This window comes from Neofelis nebulosa, chromosome 4 (assembly GCF_028018385.1).
Source record: "Neofelis nebulosa isolate mNeoNeb1 chromosome 4, mNeoNeb1.pri, whole genome shotgun sequence".
NCBI classification, from domain to species: Eukaryota; Metazoa; Chordata; class Mammalia; order Carnivora; family Felidae; genus Neofelis; species Neofelis nebulosa.
The window spans coordinates 16,029,890-16,046,261 of NC_080785.1; the positions used below are offsets into that span (position 1 = coordinate 16,029,890).

General features: G+C 36.4%; 1 protein-coding gene across 2 annotated transcripts in view; it reads right to left on the reverse strand.

The window, feature by feature from the left end:
• Window positions 1–690: 690 nt before the first annotated feature.
• Window positions 691–16,372, reverse strand: part of TRIM24 (tripartite motif containing 24) — a 129,298-nt gene continuing 113,616 nt past the window's right edge. For both annotated transcript variants that reach the window (XM_058724147.1, XM_058724146.1), the window contains exons 11-19: window positions 14,128–14,301; window positions 11,551–11,686; window positions 9,731–9,803; window positions 8,482–8,650; window positions 5,866–6,194; window positions 4,415–4,547; window positions 3,105–3,179; window positions 2,309–2,458; window positions 691–1,822 (exon numbers count right to left, since the gene is read on the reverse strand). In XM_058724147.1, coding sequence (XP_058580130.1) covers window positions 1,613–1,822; window positions 2,309–2,458; window positions 3,105–3,179; window positions 4,415–4,547; window positions 5,866–6,194; window positions 8,482–8,650; window positions 9,731–9,803; window positions 11,551–11,686; window positions 14,128–14,301 — 1,449 coding nt within the window. In that variant the 3' untranslated portion in view covers window positions 691–1,612. The remainder of the gene's footprint in view (window positions 1,823–2,308; window positions 2,459–3,104; window positions 3,180–4,414; window positions 4,548–5,865; window positions 6,195–8,481; window positions 8,651–9,730; window positions 9,804–11,550; window positions 11,687–14,127; window positions 14,302–16,372) is intronic.

Here is a 16,372-nt window from a genome sequence, read left to right on the forward strand (position 1 = left end):
GATTAAGACTTTGTAAGTGACATATTATGGACAAGACCTATCTTGAGAAGCTAATGTAACTAAATTATTTTCTCATATTTTATCTTTAGCAACACGTGAAAACCCAATGAATTAGCCACAGAATATTTTCAAATTGTCCATTTTAAGAAGTATTGCCTTGTGGAAAAAGCAAGTCCTCTAGGTCCAATCCGTGGGAGATGATACCATTCACAGCCTAAGATTCTTTCAGTTCAGCTATATTTTTATTCTGTCAGCCCAAAGAGAAAGATTTCCTCAATTAATGTTTTATAAAGGTTACTTTGAAAAAATTCATGTGTAAATATTTTGTCAAAGGTTAGAAGAGAAATATTGTGCCATTTGCCAGTCTATCTTAATTTAGTTTCCTTCTTTGACGCTGAACAAGCAAAAGGAATAAATGGATTATCAGTTCAACTAGTCAGGTCTGGCCCATTAGGAATATGCTTGCTCTCAGAAGATTAGTCTTCTGTATCTCTATCAGGAGAATGAAAATGAAATTCAGAATGAAGTCAGACATAAGATTCAATTTGAGGTTCTGACTTTTTAAAAATAGGAAATACAAGCTTCAGAAAACATTACATTTTCCTTATAGTTCCCTCGAACTGCCCGCTCCTAAATTCCACAACACATTTTATTCCAAATTATAAAGATGAAAACCACCAAACTAGTCCCTTTCGGCGGAACTTCTATTTAATGCTCAATAGGGTATACGTTGAAAAAGCCTCACATCAAATATGGCGCACACTGCGGTATTTCATGTCCAGGGTAGTTCCACTAACAGCCGTACTGCTAACAACGAGTCTTGTTATAAAAGGATCACCTGCACAGTTAAAAAGCAAACAACAAACTACACAGAGACACACAGCAAACCAAACATGTGTACACTTACTTCCTCAGTGGAAGAAGTTATATTTAGAAATGTACGAAAAATGGCTTTGAACACCTGCTATACCAAACACTTCTACAGACAAGAAAAAAAAAACAAAACAAAAATCAAACATTTGTTTTCCTGCTTTTTCTTTAATACAGTTGCCATCTTACATTATATACTGTTAGGTGCCTTCTTAATAGCATCTAATCTACTTTTTCGTTGCACCAGTCAGCATCCTAGGATAGAACTCTTATTACCACTCATGTTCATGGAGTACTGTTCGTAAGTACTAATTCATGGTTGGGCCATAATTAATGGATAGTGGTATTTTCTAAAAATGGATTAACGCACACATCCAAACCACATTAAATTTCCACTTAAGAGTTCATACATAGTCTATTTCCTTTCTATAGTTGCTATCACTCCAAATTATAGTTTTGAAATCCAAGAAGTGGGAAGAACGTCTTTTTGTTGTTGATGCTTCTTTCTTCTTTCCTTCCTTGCTCCCTCACTTTCATTCCTTTCCTTCTTTTTCTTTCTTCCTTAATAAGAAGATTAAAAGAAATGGTTTATTAGGGAAATCAAAATCTAGTAAACATCAAAAACTTACAGATCAGAGTGGTCACAAACTCATTTTGTAATGATGTTAAAATTACTGACAAAATGTTTTTTAAAAACAAAAACAAAAAAATCTAAAAACCAGCACACGCCAATGGTGTTGCTTTATTTAAGCAACTGGCGTTCCTCTATGCTTTTGAGGCGTTTCTTCCGGGGCTGTACAAAGTCATCATCTGAGTCATCACTAAATTTATTATCTTCTGATTCATTCCTGAATTCTAGTTTAGGAAACTTTTTTTCTGGATAAAGGTTCTTTAGAAGTTCTTCAAAATAGCTTTCAAGTTTTATACCAGCATTGGCTACTTCTGAATCAGGCTGTTGGATAAAAATAAAAACATGAATTAAAAACAAACATCAATATTTTAACAGTCAACAGTCAATAAAATAAGTAAATTTCTCACATTTTTGTTCCCTTTTAACTCAAGTTTTGTAAAAGTATTTATGCATCATCAATGATGTGAAGTAAAATAATAGCCTGGGGCTAGACAAAGTCTAGAGAAGGTCAGATAAGAAGTAAATAAAAGGCTTAGACTCATCTGGATTATTCTATAAGGGAGTGGTAACTACTTATTTTCTAAATTGTTTTCAAGTTGTCAGCTATAATTTGCATTTCCACTTACCATATAATAAACCTTGGATAGTAATGTGGATAAAGTTTTCCTAATTACCTTTCATTCTCTGACAAACTTGAACTTTCAGAAATTTATACTATCATTGGTAGATACTCATCTCTTTTGTTGATGAAGTGTTTGATTTAATATTACTTTCGCATTGCTATTGTTTTTTGTTTTTTCCTCTTACCTCATTGAATTCGGCACAGTTTTGAAAGATCAATCTAAAATCAGCTACAAAATCTTCTGGCTTTGTATACATGGAATAATCTTCTTGTAGTCTCTTCTTGATGGTTGACAAGTCCATTGGATTTTTAATTATTCTATAATAATCAGGCACCTTTCAAAATAAATGAGATGCTGTAATAAAAATGACTAAATTCTACCTGTCCTAAATTAATTCTACAAGCAGGAACCTTTTACAAGCAATAGTACACACACCCACACCCACGCATGCACATATCCCTTCCTGTCTTGTTAAAGTCTACTTAGTACTTGCAATCTGGGTCTGTATAAATCAAAATATGTACAAAGAATTTGGGGGGTCTTTATCTCAAATGAACAGTTTTTTCCCAACAGCTTAGGATCTAGGACTAAGCCTCTTGAGAAACAACAGAAATCAGTCCGGAGGGGTGCCTGGCTGGGTCAGTTGGGAGAACATGCAACTCTTGATCTCAGGGTGATAAGTTCGAGCCCCATGTTGGGTGTAGAGATTACTTTAAAAAAATAAAATCTTAAAAAAAAAAATCATTCCAGAGAATAGTAGGTAAGATGTATGAGACGAGAATATATGAGAAATGAATACAAGTTTTGGACCAGTTTGTGAACATTAAAGTGTATTCAAGATCAAAGCATTCTGTTTGTATTAATAAAACTATAAGATATGCATCAGATATAGGAAACTGACTATACATTCTCATAAATCAAGTTTCAAAAAAAAAATCACCCTACTGTGTAAAAATGCACAAAATGATATTAATACTTACAGTTAGAGGAACTGGATCTTGAAAAGCCAGGCTCATTTCATGGCAATAAAGAAATAAAAGTAGGCGTTCACACTTCTAAGCAAAAAAATAAAATTAAAAAATGTAATAAAATAATGAAATCACAACTTATTTTTAACAACGTCATGGGTTTCAAAATACTAGAATAAAAATTAAAGCCAGATAAATACAGGAAAAACATTGATAGAATTTTCATCTCTTCAGTCATTTACTGAACCATATACTGTTTAATAGTTTGGGGTGTATGTGATATAGGAGAGTCATTCTTACAATTATAGGAACAACAAGTGTCATGAGCAACCTATTTGAACCTCTTTAAAAATAAGTTTCCACTTAACTCTCCAAATTGTATATTGAATTATTATAATTATTTTACATTTTATTTTATATTATTTATTTACTTATTTTTTTTTAATACAATTTGTTGTCAAATTGGCTAACATATAGTGTGTACGGTATGTTCTTGGTTTTGGGGGTAGATTCCCATGATTCATTGCTTACATACAACACTGTATATTGGATTATAATTAATAATCAACAAGAAGAGCATATGTATGTAATAGATCCAGAGGTGGAACCTTTCCTATGGTGTGTCCAGTCCCAAGGCTGCCTGTCTGAATGCAGAAGGTCCCATCGGCTAGTTTTCCCTGCGTAGGGGTTTATCCCAGTAAACACAGTGTCGTGCTGGTAGTGTGCGTTTGGGCCCCTTCTTGCACAGTAACTTTCATATTGATTGTTTTACTTAATAATTTAGCAAAGGAACTTCTTTAGCACTAAAGAAGTGTTGATGTAGTAGCTTTTAATGTTAATTACAGTTAACTATATTAGGTGGCTTTGAGTTATAAACCCAGTACCACTGGGTAAAAGAATGGAATTATTTCCAGAAAGAATACGAAAACCCGTCTGTGGTGCCAATTCTCAACACATTAGGAAGAAAACTTATCTATAGTAAAAATAAAACAAAACAAATTTACTGAAGGTACACTAAATTTAAAACTCTGGACCACATAGAGGATACATGTTTTACCTTGTTCAAGTACAGTCTTTTAAGCTTCTAAAAAAATGTATAGACAGTACTGTGATTTTTTTTTTCATTTTAACCAGGAAAAGTCATAGGTTGTATCACTTAAGATTCTTACGCTCTTGTGAAAAAACTAAAGAAAAAAGAGGTCAGCATAAAATTTTGAATATATACTTCTTTGACGAAAGGCACACCTGCATTACAATAAGCCATCTAAACAAAAAAACTGTTTAGCTAACAGTCTAGGTTAGAAATGTTTAAAAAAACTTACCCTTTTATCTATTGGTGTTAATTTAACAAGGCCTTCACTTTTCTTTTTCTCTGAGTTGTGACTGGGAGCATCACAATCATATTCAACTTCTGGTTTAGATAAGTCCCGGCAGAAAGTACAAATCCACTCTCCACTGTTGGGGGATAGAGTATTTCTGAATTCCTTTTCTTTTTTTTTAAAGTTTATTTTTATTTATTTTGAGAGAGATAGAGAGCAAGCAGGGGAGGGACAGAGAGAGAGGGAGAAAATACCAAGCAAGCTTTGTGCTATCAATGCAGAGCCTGATGCAGGGCTTGAACTCAGGAACTATGAGGTCATGACCTGAGCCAAAATCAAGAGTCAGATGCTTAACTGACTGAGCCACCCGGGAGCCCCAGGAATTTCTGAATTCCTAATGCATCATTTCTCCCATCACCATCTCACTTTCCCACATCCTCCATACCATCTATGATACAGATTTATTTATTTGGCATGAATTTTTATCACTGAGAATTTACTGCATATCTACTATGTACACAGCACCATGCTGAGAGAGCTTAAGAGCAGAAATATAATACAAGGGCCTAAGTGGTAAATGTTAGGCAAGGAGGTATGAAACACTTACATGAAAGAAACACTTAAAAAAATAAACACACTCATTAATTTATGGCTGATGTGAGGCACAACTGTTATTTTCCTCAAAATGATTCATGGAAAAGAAATGTTCTTGGTACTATTCTTGCAACTTTATTATTTAAAAAAATTTTTTTAATGTTTACTTTTGAGAGAGAGAGAGACAGAGACAACGAGAGAGCAAGCGAGAGCGAAAGAGAGCAAGAGAGAGTGAGTGACCAGGGGAGGAGCAGAGAGAGAGGGAGACACAGACTCTGAAGCAGGCTCCAGGCTCTGAGCTGTCAGCACAGAGCCCAATGAGGGACTCGAACCCACGAACTGTGAGATCATGCATGACCTGAGCCGAAGTGGGATGCTTAACCGACTGAGCCACCCAGGCGCCCCCATTCTTTCAACTTTAAATGTGGAATTAAATTTTAAAAAGTACAGTGTTCCAAGAACTAAAGAGATCAACGCAGTGGCCGCTCTTCCCCATCATCATCAGCAGGAGCAGCATCTCAGAGTTGGTTGGAAAAGGTACTTGAGATATTTATAAATGATACAGCTCAATGCTTGGCAAAAACATGCAGTAACTGTGGCCATTGCTATGCGTAAGGATCACCGTTTTCTAGGGTAACCATCTGTAGTAATTCAAAGGACCGGTTTTTTTCCCTTCTTCTTTACAGAGTAGATTTTTGAGAGAAGCACACGAAATGGGAAGCAGAGTATCAAAGCCCCTATGCTGAAGAATCCATTTGTGTGAAGTGGGTTTTCACTGAAGTTTTTTACAAAGTTACAACGAGCATCAATTATTATTTCTAGTGAAAGAATGTGGGAAAGGGAAGTAAGTACCATCTTACCTTGGAAAATTTGCCAAGGTGGGCACATGACAAGAAAGATGAAACACTTTGGGACACTTCTCACAGCACAGGAGCTCCCCTCCATTCTGACAAACTGCACACCAGTCCTCATTGGGGTCGTCCTCTTTCCTGGTCTCTCCAACATGAACAGGTGACTTCTGGGAGGCATCCGGCCACTCCGACTTTCCATTGGAGGAATTTTCCTGGTGAAGTCCAGGTTGATCTCCTGTGCTATCAGGAGCATCTGACCTTAGCACAGACTCCTCAGAGGTAGAGCTCTGACTACTATTTAAGAGCAGGGAGGTGAGTATGCTCCTTGGATAGTTGGTCTGCAATGGAAAGAAGTTAAGAGTATGTGTTTATTTCTCAAAATTGGCATTCTTCATTAGCACTGCTGCAATTCGGGACAGTAGACTGCTCTCTCATAGGCACCTGGTTACTTCAAAAGAGCCTGTGAATATGTATGAGAACAGAAGAGGTTTACTCTAATAGAGTCCCCAAAGGTAAAGAGGACCTGAATCTCTACCAAAAACTATCATCAAAATAGAAGATCAGCAGGGGTGCCTGAGCAGCTCGGTTGGTTAAGTGTCAGACTCAAGGTTTAGTTCATGAGATCAAGCCCCACGTTGGGCTCTGGGCTAACAGTGCTGATCCTGCTTGGGATTTTCTCTCTCCCTCTCTTTCTGCCCCTCCCCTGCTCTTTCTCTCTCTCTCAAAATAAATAAATATTTAAAAAATTATATCCAGACTCAAAATATGTCTACTGTTGGTTTTTCATTCATAGAAAAGTACTGTGCTTTAATTCTTATAATTAATTTCACTTCTGCAAGAGCTATTAATAACTTTAAGATGAATCTAAATTTTATGTTGGGGCCTGGGATGGTAAAATTTTTAATAACAAAATCTATGATTTCCTTTAAACTTTTAATATTTAAAGTAATAAATGCAAATTTAGTTAAAAGCATCATTACATAATCTCATTCCTCAGAGGCAATTATTTTTAAATTATTTAGCTTTTCTTTTGCTATTTATTTTTAAATAATTTGCTTGTATTGTAATTTCTCAGATTTTCAATTTTAAACATATTTTCAGTCTTAAATGTGGGTATGTATATTCTTTATGATGGAAGATTAGATTTTTCCTTCCTGCCTCTCTACCCACTCCTTACACACATACACACCACTCATGCCACTTTCTTAACGCTTTATGAAGTAAGTATGTATGTATGTATGTATTTATTTGGTACCAGTATAACTTTATGGCCAACATCTATTCCAATTGGTCAGTATCATTGCTGCACTGGTTAAGTGTCCTGAAAAATCAATTTCTGGTTAAATTCATGTTCAGGTTATATCCTGATTATATCTAGTTTTTAGTTAAATTTGTATAATACAGGTGTTTGTTTATACCACTGTAAGTATAAATATTGTTCATCACATAACCACAGAATGTACTATGACTACACTTCCTTTTTTTGTCTTTTTGTTTTTACTGTGATTCAATTCTTCCTTCCTTCCTTCTTTCCTCTCTCTCCCTCTCCCACCCTTTTCTTTCATCTGCTTACTTTTCTAAATACTATATCTCTAAGTCATTCTCACAGCCTCCAGTAGGGTTATAAAATGCTTCCCAATACTGCCGAACATTTTTTTTTTTTGCTCTTACATATATCCCTACGGAGTCTCCCATCCTCCCTGCTACAGGATGCACCAGGGGAGCTGTTGTACTGGGAAGTACTCTTTGTCTCTCTTCTGGGATCTTATGCCTCCCTTCTTGGTTCATTCCATTTTTGATGAAGCATACTTTCAATTATCTTCTGGAGAATGAGTACATGAGAATTAAAATTTCTCAAACCTTGCATTTATGTCTAAAAATCTTTAATCTTTATGCATGATTGAGAATCTGCCTGGGTGTAGAGTTCTGGCTATGAAATACTTTTGCTCACAATTTTGGTATTTCTCTTTTGTTTCAGATTCAAACATCCATTTTGAGGACTCACTGCCATTATGTCTGATCCTTTGCATAAGGTGTTTTTTCCATCTAGAAGCTTCTAGAATCCTGGTATCCTGAAATTGATGATAATATGAGTCCTGGTTCCATTTAATGTTCTGTTATTTGGGCCCTTTCAATTCAGATGTGCATGCTTTTCAGTTACAGTAAATTTCCTTTTTTTTTTTTTTTTTTTTTTTTGCCAATTACCTTCCATGTGTTTTACTCAAATGCCCAACCCCAAATGGCCCTGATTTTTCGAACTCTTCTCCCTATTTTCCATCCATCTTTTTCTTTTAATTTACTGAGAGGTCCTCAAACTTTTCAACCTTTAAGTTTACTATTTCCCTGTTTTTAAACATAACATTTTTTTAAAGTTGATTTATTTATTTTGAGAGAGCATGAGTGGGGGAGGGGCAGAGACAGAGAATCCCAACCAGTCGCCAGGCTCAGCACAGAGCCCAACATGGGGCTCAATCCCACGAACCATGAGATTATGAGTGAGCCAAAACCAAGGGTCAGACGCTTAAGTGACTGAACCACCCAGGCGCCCCTCAACATAACATTTTTAACCTCCTATCTGCTAGTTACAAGTTTCTTTCATCCTATCCCCCAAATTGATATAATTACATTTTGAGGCCTAGATTCTTCGTCGGATTCTTGTTTCACTATGACCACAGGAAAATCATAATTTTCAGGCGGTCCACTGTTTTCCTGTTTTATTCGGATTGGTTCCAACATGACCACCGGGACTTTGTGTGTGGAATCAGCTCCTGCTGGTTTGCTGGAAGAGCCAGAGCTGTAAGACAGAGAGAGAGAAAAAACAAAAACATCAAAGAATGCTACCTTAAGTGTCTCAAAACAAAGCATAGCGATAGCTTTTAGAAGTAATTCTGTATAACTTCACAGCAACGGTCACTATGTTCCATTATCACAATCCATGATAAATGACAGTGAGATGCAACCGCTGCCTGCACACAGATGCCTGCACACAGCTTCCTGTATAAAAAACCTTTTACATATTAACCTATGTCATTAGTCGCACTATACTTCTGGAAAGATATTTGAAAAGATTTAAATAAAACCCGAATCATAAGAAAACAGACTTGAATACTCTGAGGCTCTTCAATTGGGCAGTCAGATTTTAATATCTTAGGACTATCTTTCCCACTTCCTTCTCTAGTCAGTGACAAAGAGCACTCTGGGCCCACATTAACGATTTACTGTCACAAAGTGTGAAGACAATTAACTAGAGATATAAACTGTTGGTGTTTGGCTATTTTAAAAAATGTACTGGGACAAAAACCCTTTATGGATACCCACAATGTTCTCATGGGATTAAAGGCAACATTTTTCTCTTGAGAGAATGTATCTTCCATATGATTAGCAAATAAGAACTGGGTTCACTAGGAGAAATCTGTAAGCATAAATAGATGAGCAAAGCAGTAAGCTGGGAGAGAATTTCAACAACTATGAATTTATTTATTTTAAAGCAGACCTAATGTTTGGGCATTAAAAAAGTCAGAGAACATTGAAGTTAGTATAAAGTTATTGTTTCTTTTCCCCCTAAGTTTATATTTGTACATATCCTATATAGTGCAGTCTGTTATACCTACTTTGTTTCAATTTCTTCCTTGCTATTAGGCTCAAGACAAACATATCATCCCCCCCCAATTTTTGTATCTCTAAAGACACAATTATACTTTATTTACTTAACCCATTAATTAGTTTGTTAAATTATAACAATCATTGAAATTTTAATTTAAAAGTTAAAGGAAGTCGTTCAAGATGTATTGAGTACCAAGAGCATGTTGAGCCCTGGCAAGATAAATCTAATCAGAGATTTTATACACTAGAGGATAAGGTTAAGTCAGTTTACCTTCCTCGGCTCCCAACACTGGAGGCACTAGGTGAACGTATTGGTGGGTGAACACTAGTCATAGTAACAGGTCCTGGAGAAGAGGAAATCATTCACGTTCATAACATGAGTTAATGATTATGTGTGTCATTTCCTACTGAATATGCTCACTTAGTACTGGAACAAAATGGAATTATATACAACAATAACCAGTTGTTGGACTCCCAGCCAAGTCTAACCTGGTTAGACTAGCGGAATTAAACCTCAGTACTCCTGGCATTTTGGGCCAGATAATTCTTTGCAGGGGATCTCCGTGCACTGTGGATATTTAGCAGCATCTCTGGCCTCTACTAGTTATTAGATGCCAGTAGTATCTCTCCACATTTCCCACCCAGGGGTGTGACGATCAAAAATGTCTCCAGGGCCGCCTGGGTGGCTCAGGTGGTTAAGCATCTGACTTTGGCTCAGGTCATGATCTCATGGTTCATGAGTTGGAGCCCCACATAGGATTTTCTACTGTCAGCACGGAGCCCACTTTGGATCCTCTGTCCCCCTCTCTGCCCCTCCTCCACTTGTTCTCTCTCTCTCCCCCTCTCTCTCAAAAACAAAAAACAAAAAACAAAAACAAACAAAACAAACCTTAAAAAAAAAAAAAAAGTCTCCAAAAAGAGTCAAATGTAAAGCAGGGCAAAATCTCAGTGAGGACGCTAGTACTAGTGAAAGCTACAGACGACAACGAAAAGCAGTAGGTGCTGATGTAAAAGCGGTCCAAGACAGAAAGCCACACAGAGACCAATCAATGGAGACACCGAAACAACTATTCTACTAGGCAACGCATTAAGATACTTTGTCCAATGCCTAGCATACATTCAGTTATGCGTAAATGTTAGTCTTAGCAATATTGCCAAAATGGTATCCAGAAATGTTCCGTCAAGTTATACTCCGGCCAGCTATGTATCAGAGTACTTCTCTTATCACATTCTTAGCAATGAGTATTTTCACTATTTAAGTCTTTGCTAATTTAACAGTTAGAAATTATATCTTATTTTGATATTTATAATGACTACTAGTGACATTGAAACCCCCCAGGTTACTGGCTATTTGTATTTCCTCTTTAGGGAATTATCTAGTCAAGTCCTTTGGCAATTCTGAGTATTTTCCTTAATCATTTATACAAACTTGTTATATAATTAAACAGTTTCTATGCCATATTTGTCAACAGTGTTCTTCCATTTTGTTTGTATGTGTTTTAAATAAGCATCTCCTTTTAAACTGTGTAACTGTCTTATGTTTGTGTGACTGGTGAACCTTCAGAAATTCTCCTCTCTCCATATTTTGTTCTAAGGCACCTATTTTGCCAACCTCTGTGAGTAGTATTAGGTAGTATTAGGTGAACAGGATTAGGGAGAGTGCTTCTCTCTTAAAGGAAATGAGTAGGTATGTTAAAAATTCTTAAACATCAATTACACGCACACACACACACACCCCACCAAAGGAGAGACTGACACTGATAAATTTTGACCCTAGGCAACTTACATCCAAAAAGATACCATATCACAGGAAAACTTATCAAAAAGAGTAAGTATAATACTAATTTCCTCCTAGGAATGCTCTAATGCCTACAAGTTTTGTTGAAATTAAAAAGGTACAGAGGTTTAAACTTTGCTTCCCACCTTGAAAGTAGACTAAATTTAAACAGTGCCCAAAACTCAGACTCATTTTAATCATCCGAGAAAAGGGTGGAGGGCAGAGGTGAGGGATGAGGGTAATTACTAGTAAAAAAAAAAAAAAAAAAAAAAAAATAGGGAAAACACCCCAAAGTCAAAGGAAGCTCACTTTACCTGCAAGGCCTGGAGATGGCACGGATGAGTTTGGTGACTGGACGGTTCTGTTTGAGGGCGGTCTTGGCTGGCCATGATCTATACTGGTATCTTTCCTCACAATATTGTCCAGCATAATAGTACTTGAACAGTCAATCTTATAAGAAACGAAATTATTTCACCAAATCCCGACTTTGCAAGTTAAAAGCTACTTTAAATTTAAAAGAAAACTTTAATAGTTTAATTCCTATCAAGTAATGAAGTATATAAATATCATATTTAAGAAGTTCTGATGTATATTTTCCCTATAAACAATCTTGAAAAAAGCTTTTATTCATCTTAATGGTCCATCTTAGTAAATATACTGAAGACATACTATTTCAGAAGCTATGAGGAAAGAGAAAGGAGTATCATGTATCATTCACACCCTTAAAAACTCAAACAAAAAAATATATAACTTATTTAAAAATAACAAAAAGTACCCCCCCCCCCCAAAAAAAATAGCGCAGTTTTACATTTTTGCAAGTTTCTTTAGTGTCTGGCTTAATTAAGAGCCAAAAGGATTCTTTTATGTGCATAAGAACATAAGCACATTGTGATGTGTGGTTCTGGTTGAAGAATATGAAGAAAATCTGGCCTTACACAGGAAGGACCTTGTGTAGTATCCTCTGAAAGGGTGGTCACTGATTCACACTGCTGAGAACTCGCCTCTGGTATGCACTACGTAGATGAAATAAGCCCACACATAGCATATTTCTAGAACACTAATCTCACCTAAGTACATTACTATTATTTCGTAGGGGAAAATGGGTCCTTTAAAGATTCTTGCTTTAATGTAACAGGTATACAGGTAACACTTCTTTTCCAACTGATCACTCAGCTAAAATAATGCTACACTTCTACTAAATAAGACGTTAATTCTTTATTTTATTTTTAATGTAATTTATTGTCAAATTGGCTTATATACAACACCCAGTGCTCATCCCAACCAGTGCTCTCCTCAATGCCCATCACCCATTTTCCCTCCCATGCCGTAACCCCTGTCCACCCTCAGTTTGTTCTCTGTATTTAAGAGTCTCTTGTGGTTTGCCTCCATCCCCCTCTGTTTCTATTTTCTCCCTCCCTTCTCCCATGGTCTTCTGTTAAGTGCCAAGTAGTATTCCATGGTATATATAAACCACATCTTCTTTATGGAAAGACTTTAATTCTTTAGATGCAAATACTTTTCATGCTTAAATAGACCATTTATTTCTCGAAAATGTCTTTGTGATTAAAATCAAGTTCAATTCTCTAACATAGTTCCAGCCTTTCTGAACTAGGATTCTATAAGAGACGTAATTCCTACTGTCCTAGGGCACAGATTGTTTATGATGAATCTACTTTTCCTTCTCCATCTAGAATGGTGCTACTTATGAACCATCTTTGGGGGGACTGAGAAAACGGTCACTCAAATCAGCTTCTTTATTCTATGGTTCAGCTGAAGAATTTCAGTTGAGCAAGGCTGGTAGACAAAGGTTCACCTGTATCTGAGGACTGCAGAGAAAAGGCCAGAAGGACGATTTGTGCTTTCTGTGGGTCCTCTTCAGGGGAGGGGGAAAGTACACAGGGTCATTTATGTTTAATAACCTTTTGGCAATACCTTGGCCAATACTTTTCAGAGTGTAAAATGTACTGGAATGTGAGTGGATCTATTGAATCTTAACGTAAGGAAAGTTATTTACACTGTGAGTTAATCCTAAAAGCTAAAGTAAAATTATAGGAATGAGACAAAATTAGTTTTCCCATATATTACCTACGAATGAAAAATACATGTCCTTTACCCATTTAAAGTATATGCAATTATTTAAAAAAATGAAATAACTCTGGTAAGGTTAATGATGCAACTAAATAATTGATCTCAGTAACCTGAAAAACCAACTAAATAATGAAAATAAAAAATTTATTTTACCATCTGACCAGATGTTTCTTAAAAGTTTTAATGTTTGTGTCACAATTCTATAACCTTGTAGGATAAGGAAAGGTAAAACAAGTATCAACTTATATGGAGATCTATCTATAGGATATTTTACTTTCTGCCTTTAGAAAAGATTTTTTAGAAAGTCATATTGGTAAAGTTAGTGAGTAAATGTATTTAATTTAAATATAAAATAAACCAGAGCTAATCTTGCACTGGCCAGTATAATCTGGGAGAAAATGTTTTCATTTCCTTTGTTAAACTTGTCTCTATCTCTTCTGATGTTTTAAATCCCAGCCTCCCCAGCCCGCCGTATCCTTATTCTAATACAGCACATTCCAACATTCACCTTTCCAGTACCTCTTTCCCAGGTCCTTACTTCCCAGCTTTCCCAGCTCAGATTCCAGAGTCCATCACTATAATCATTAATTTATAACATGTTTAACATCAGTGCCATGAAAGATGTCCTCTATATACGTTTAAGGGCTTATCTTTTTATTTTTCTGCTGTTTTATTTCTAAAGAAGAAAAATAATTTCTAAAACCCAACACACAACCTATCATCTGACTAACTCAAGCCTTTTACCAGGTAAATTCACTTGAAATTTTCGAAACATTCTTAGTATAAATGTTATGTATACTTACATCTGGAAGAGAAGGAAGATTATAAGAGCCTCCCACTGGTGAGCTCAAATCAATCATAGGTGAGCCGAAAGCCTTTGCATCATATCCTGCTGCACTCGTAATGGTAGGACTAGAAGGAGTAGAGGATGTGCTGCTGGCAGTTGATGGGGCAGCCTGCCCGCTGCTGATCTGCCACTGTAGTAGCAACAAAGGAGGAAGGGGGTCTATTAGCAGGCCAAAGCATAACATGTCCTAAAATCTCTGTTCCTTTGTTACAAAACAAAGTAGAAGACACATTCTGCTATCTGAATTCAACTATAATTTGAATGGAAAGCAAGGAGGGACAGGTATGTATAATTTTCATTAATCCTGTCCAAAAATAAAAAATAAAAAGCAGATATATATCTCTAGATCTATACCTATACCTATACCTATACCTATACCTATACCTATACCTATACCTATACCTATACCTATACCTATATCTATCTAACCAGAAAACAGTTGGCATGTATCAGAAAACCACAACATCCAATCCTGAAAAGCTAACACATAGGGGGTGGGCGGGAACATAAGCACATAGCAACTTCAAGGTAAAGATGGAGGGCTAAAAAGATATATTTTCTTCTGTCCCCACCTGAGACACTTGAAACTAAATAACAGTTTGCACATATTGCAGAACCCCTAAGAGCTTGGAAATTAAAAGCATGAGAGGTAAAGCTGGGGCTTAAAACAGGATGATCTGCTGAGAGTTTGTTTGAGAAGCACTGAGGCTCATGTTCCTTTCCCACTTTACTGTAGTTACCCCAAGATAATACAGACTTCCTGCATTTCCACAGATGAAGGCTGGAAGTTTATTCTCTAAAATAGAGAAAACTGTGTTTTTGGATTGAAGGGCACCAGGTTCACCTGAAGGCAGAGATGTACTGCCCTGAAAATGAAGATTATGAAGCCACACTGACACTGAATGCTGAGCTTCCCTCCCCCACCCCCAACTCTGCCACTGGCCCCCACCAATCTGCTTACCCAAGCTGGCTTCAAGGTGCAGCCAGGCCCTGAATTTTAGGCAGACGACAGAAAGACGCTTTGGGAACTGGACCAGTCTAAGAAGTACAACTTAAAGATTGTGATACTAAGAATTCTCCCAATAAATCTGCCTCATAGCCTTAAAACTAGAGTGAAACCTCAAACATCAAACATTAGCTCTAGACCCAGGCTTGCGGGATTTTTTTTTAACACTCATTTCTTATATACGAATAGGTAATTAAACATAAACAACTGAGGAAACTCTTATCATTTATGTTAAAGGCTGAGATAAACACACTAACTAAGATAATACCAAAATACTAGGAATGAGAAGAGATGAACCATGCTGCTCTCCACAATTTACTTCAAAGCCTATGAAAAAATAAGACTTGACTGATATATGGAAGAATAAATGGCTATATGATTAGTAAGTGAGAAGGCAAATGGAACAATTAGTCCCCAACACAACTCTTGAAGCTGTTGTGTTTGAAAATTTTTGTAATAAAATATAGGGGAAAAGGAAAGCAACTGAGGTATCTCAGGACTATACAAGGGGGAAAATATCCCCAAATACAACAATATATGGACTACATTATACAGAGTGATAGTGTGACAGGCATTCCAATTTTGAAAAATCTAATTTGTATTCCTCACTGAAAACACTGTATAAAGAAACCTGTGAATGTCATCTTTACCACCTACCTACCCCTCACGTCCATCCATCTCTCCCTGTGCCCTCTGCCAAATTCCCTCCTCCAGAATAATCATAGTTATGGACGATGTATATCTTTCCAGGGTTTATTTTTTTAAAAAACCCCTCCCCACCCCCCACCCCCCACACAACCAGAAAAATGAGATAATACCCTACAAAAATTCTATGGTTTTTTTCCATATAACATCATCTATAGATTACTGCATTTTCTCAATTGCTGAACATATTCCCCTGTGCAAGTGTACTATAATTTGTTAATTTAATCTGTTGATTAAATTTATTATCTATATTATCTCCTAGTTTATTCATTTATTCATTCATGTTTAGATTTTTGACCAGGAAACATTTTAAATATATATATTTTTAATGTTTATTTTTGAGACAGAGACAGAGTGTGAGCGGGGTAGGGGCAGAGAGACACACACAGAATCTGAAGCAGGCTCCAGGCTCTGAGCTGTCAGTACAGAGCCCTATGTGGGGCTCGAACTCACAAGCAAGGAGATCATGCCCCTGAGGCGAAGTCAGAAG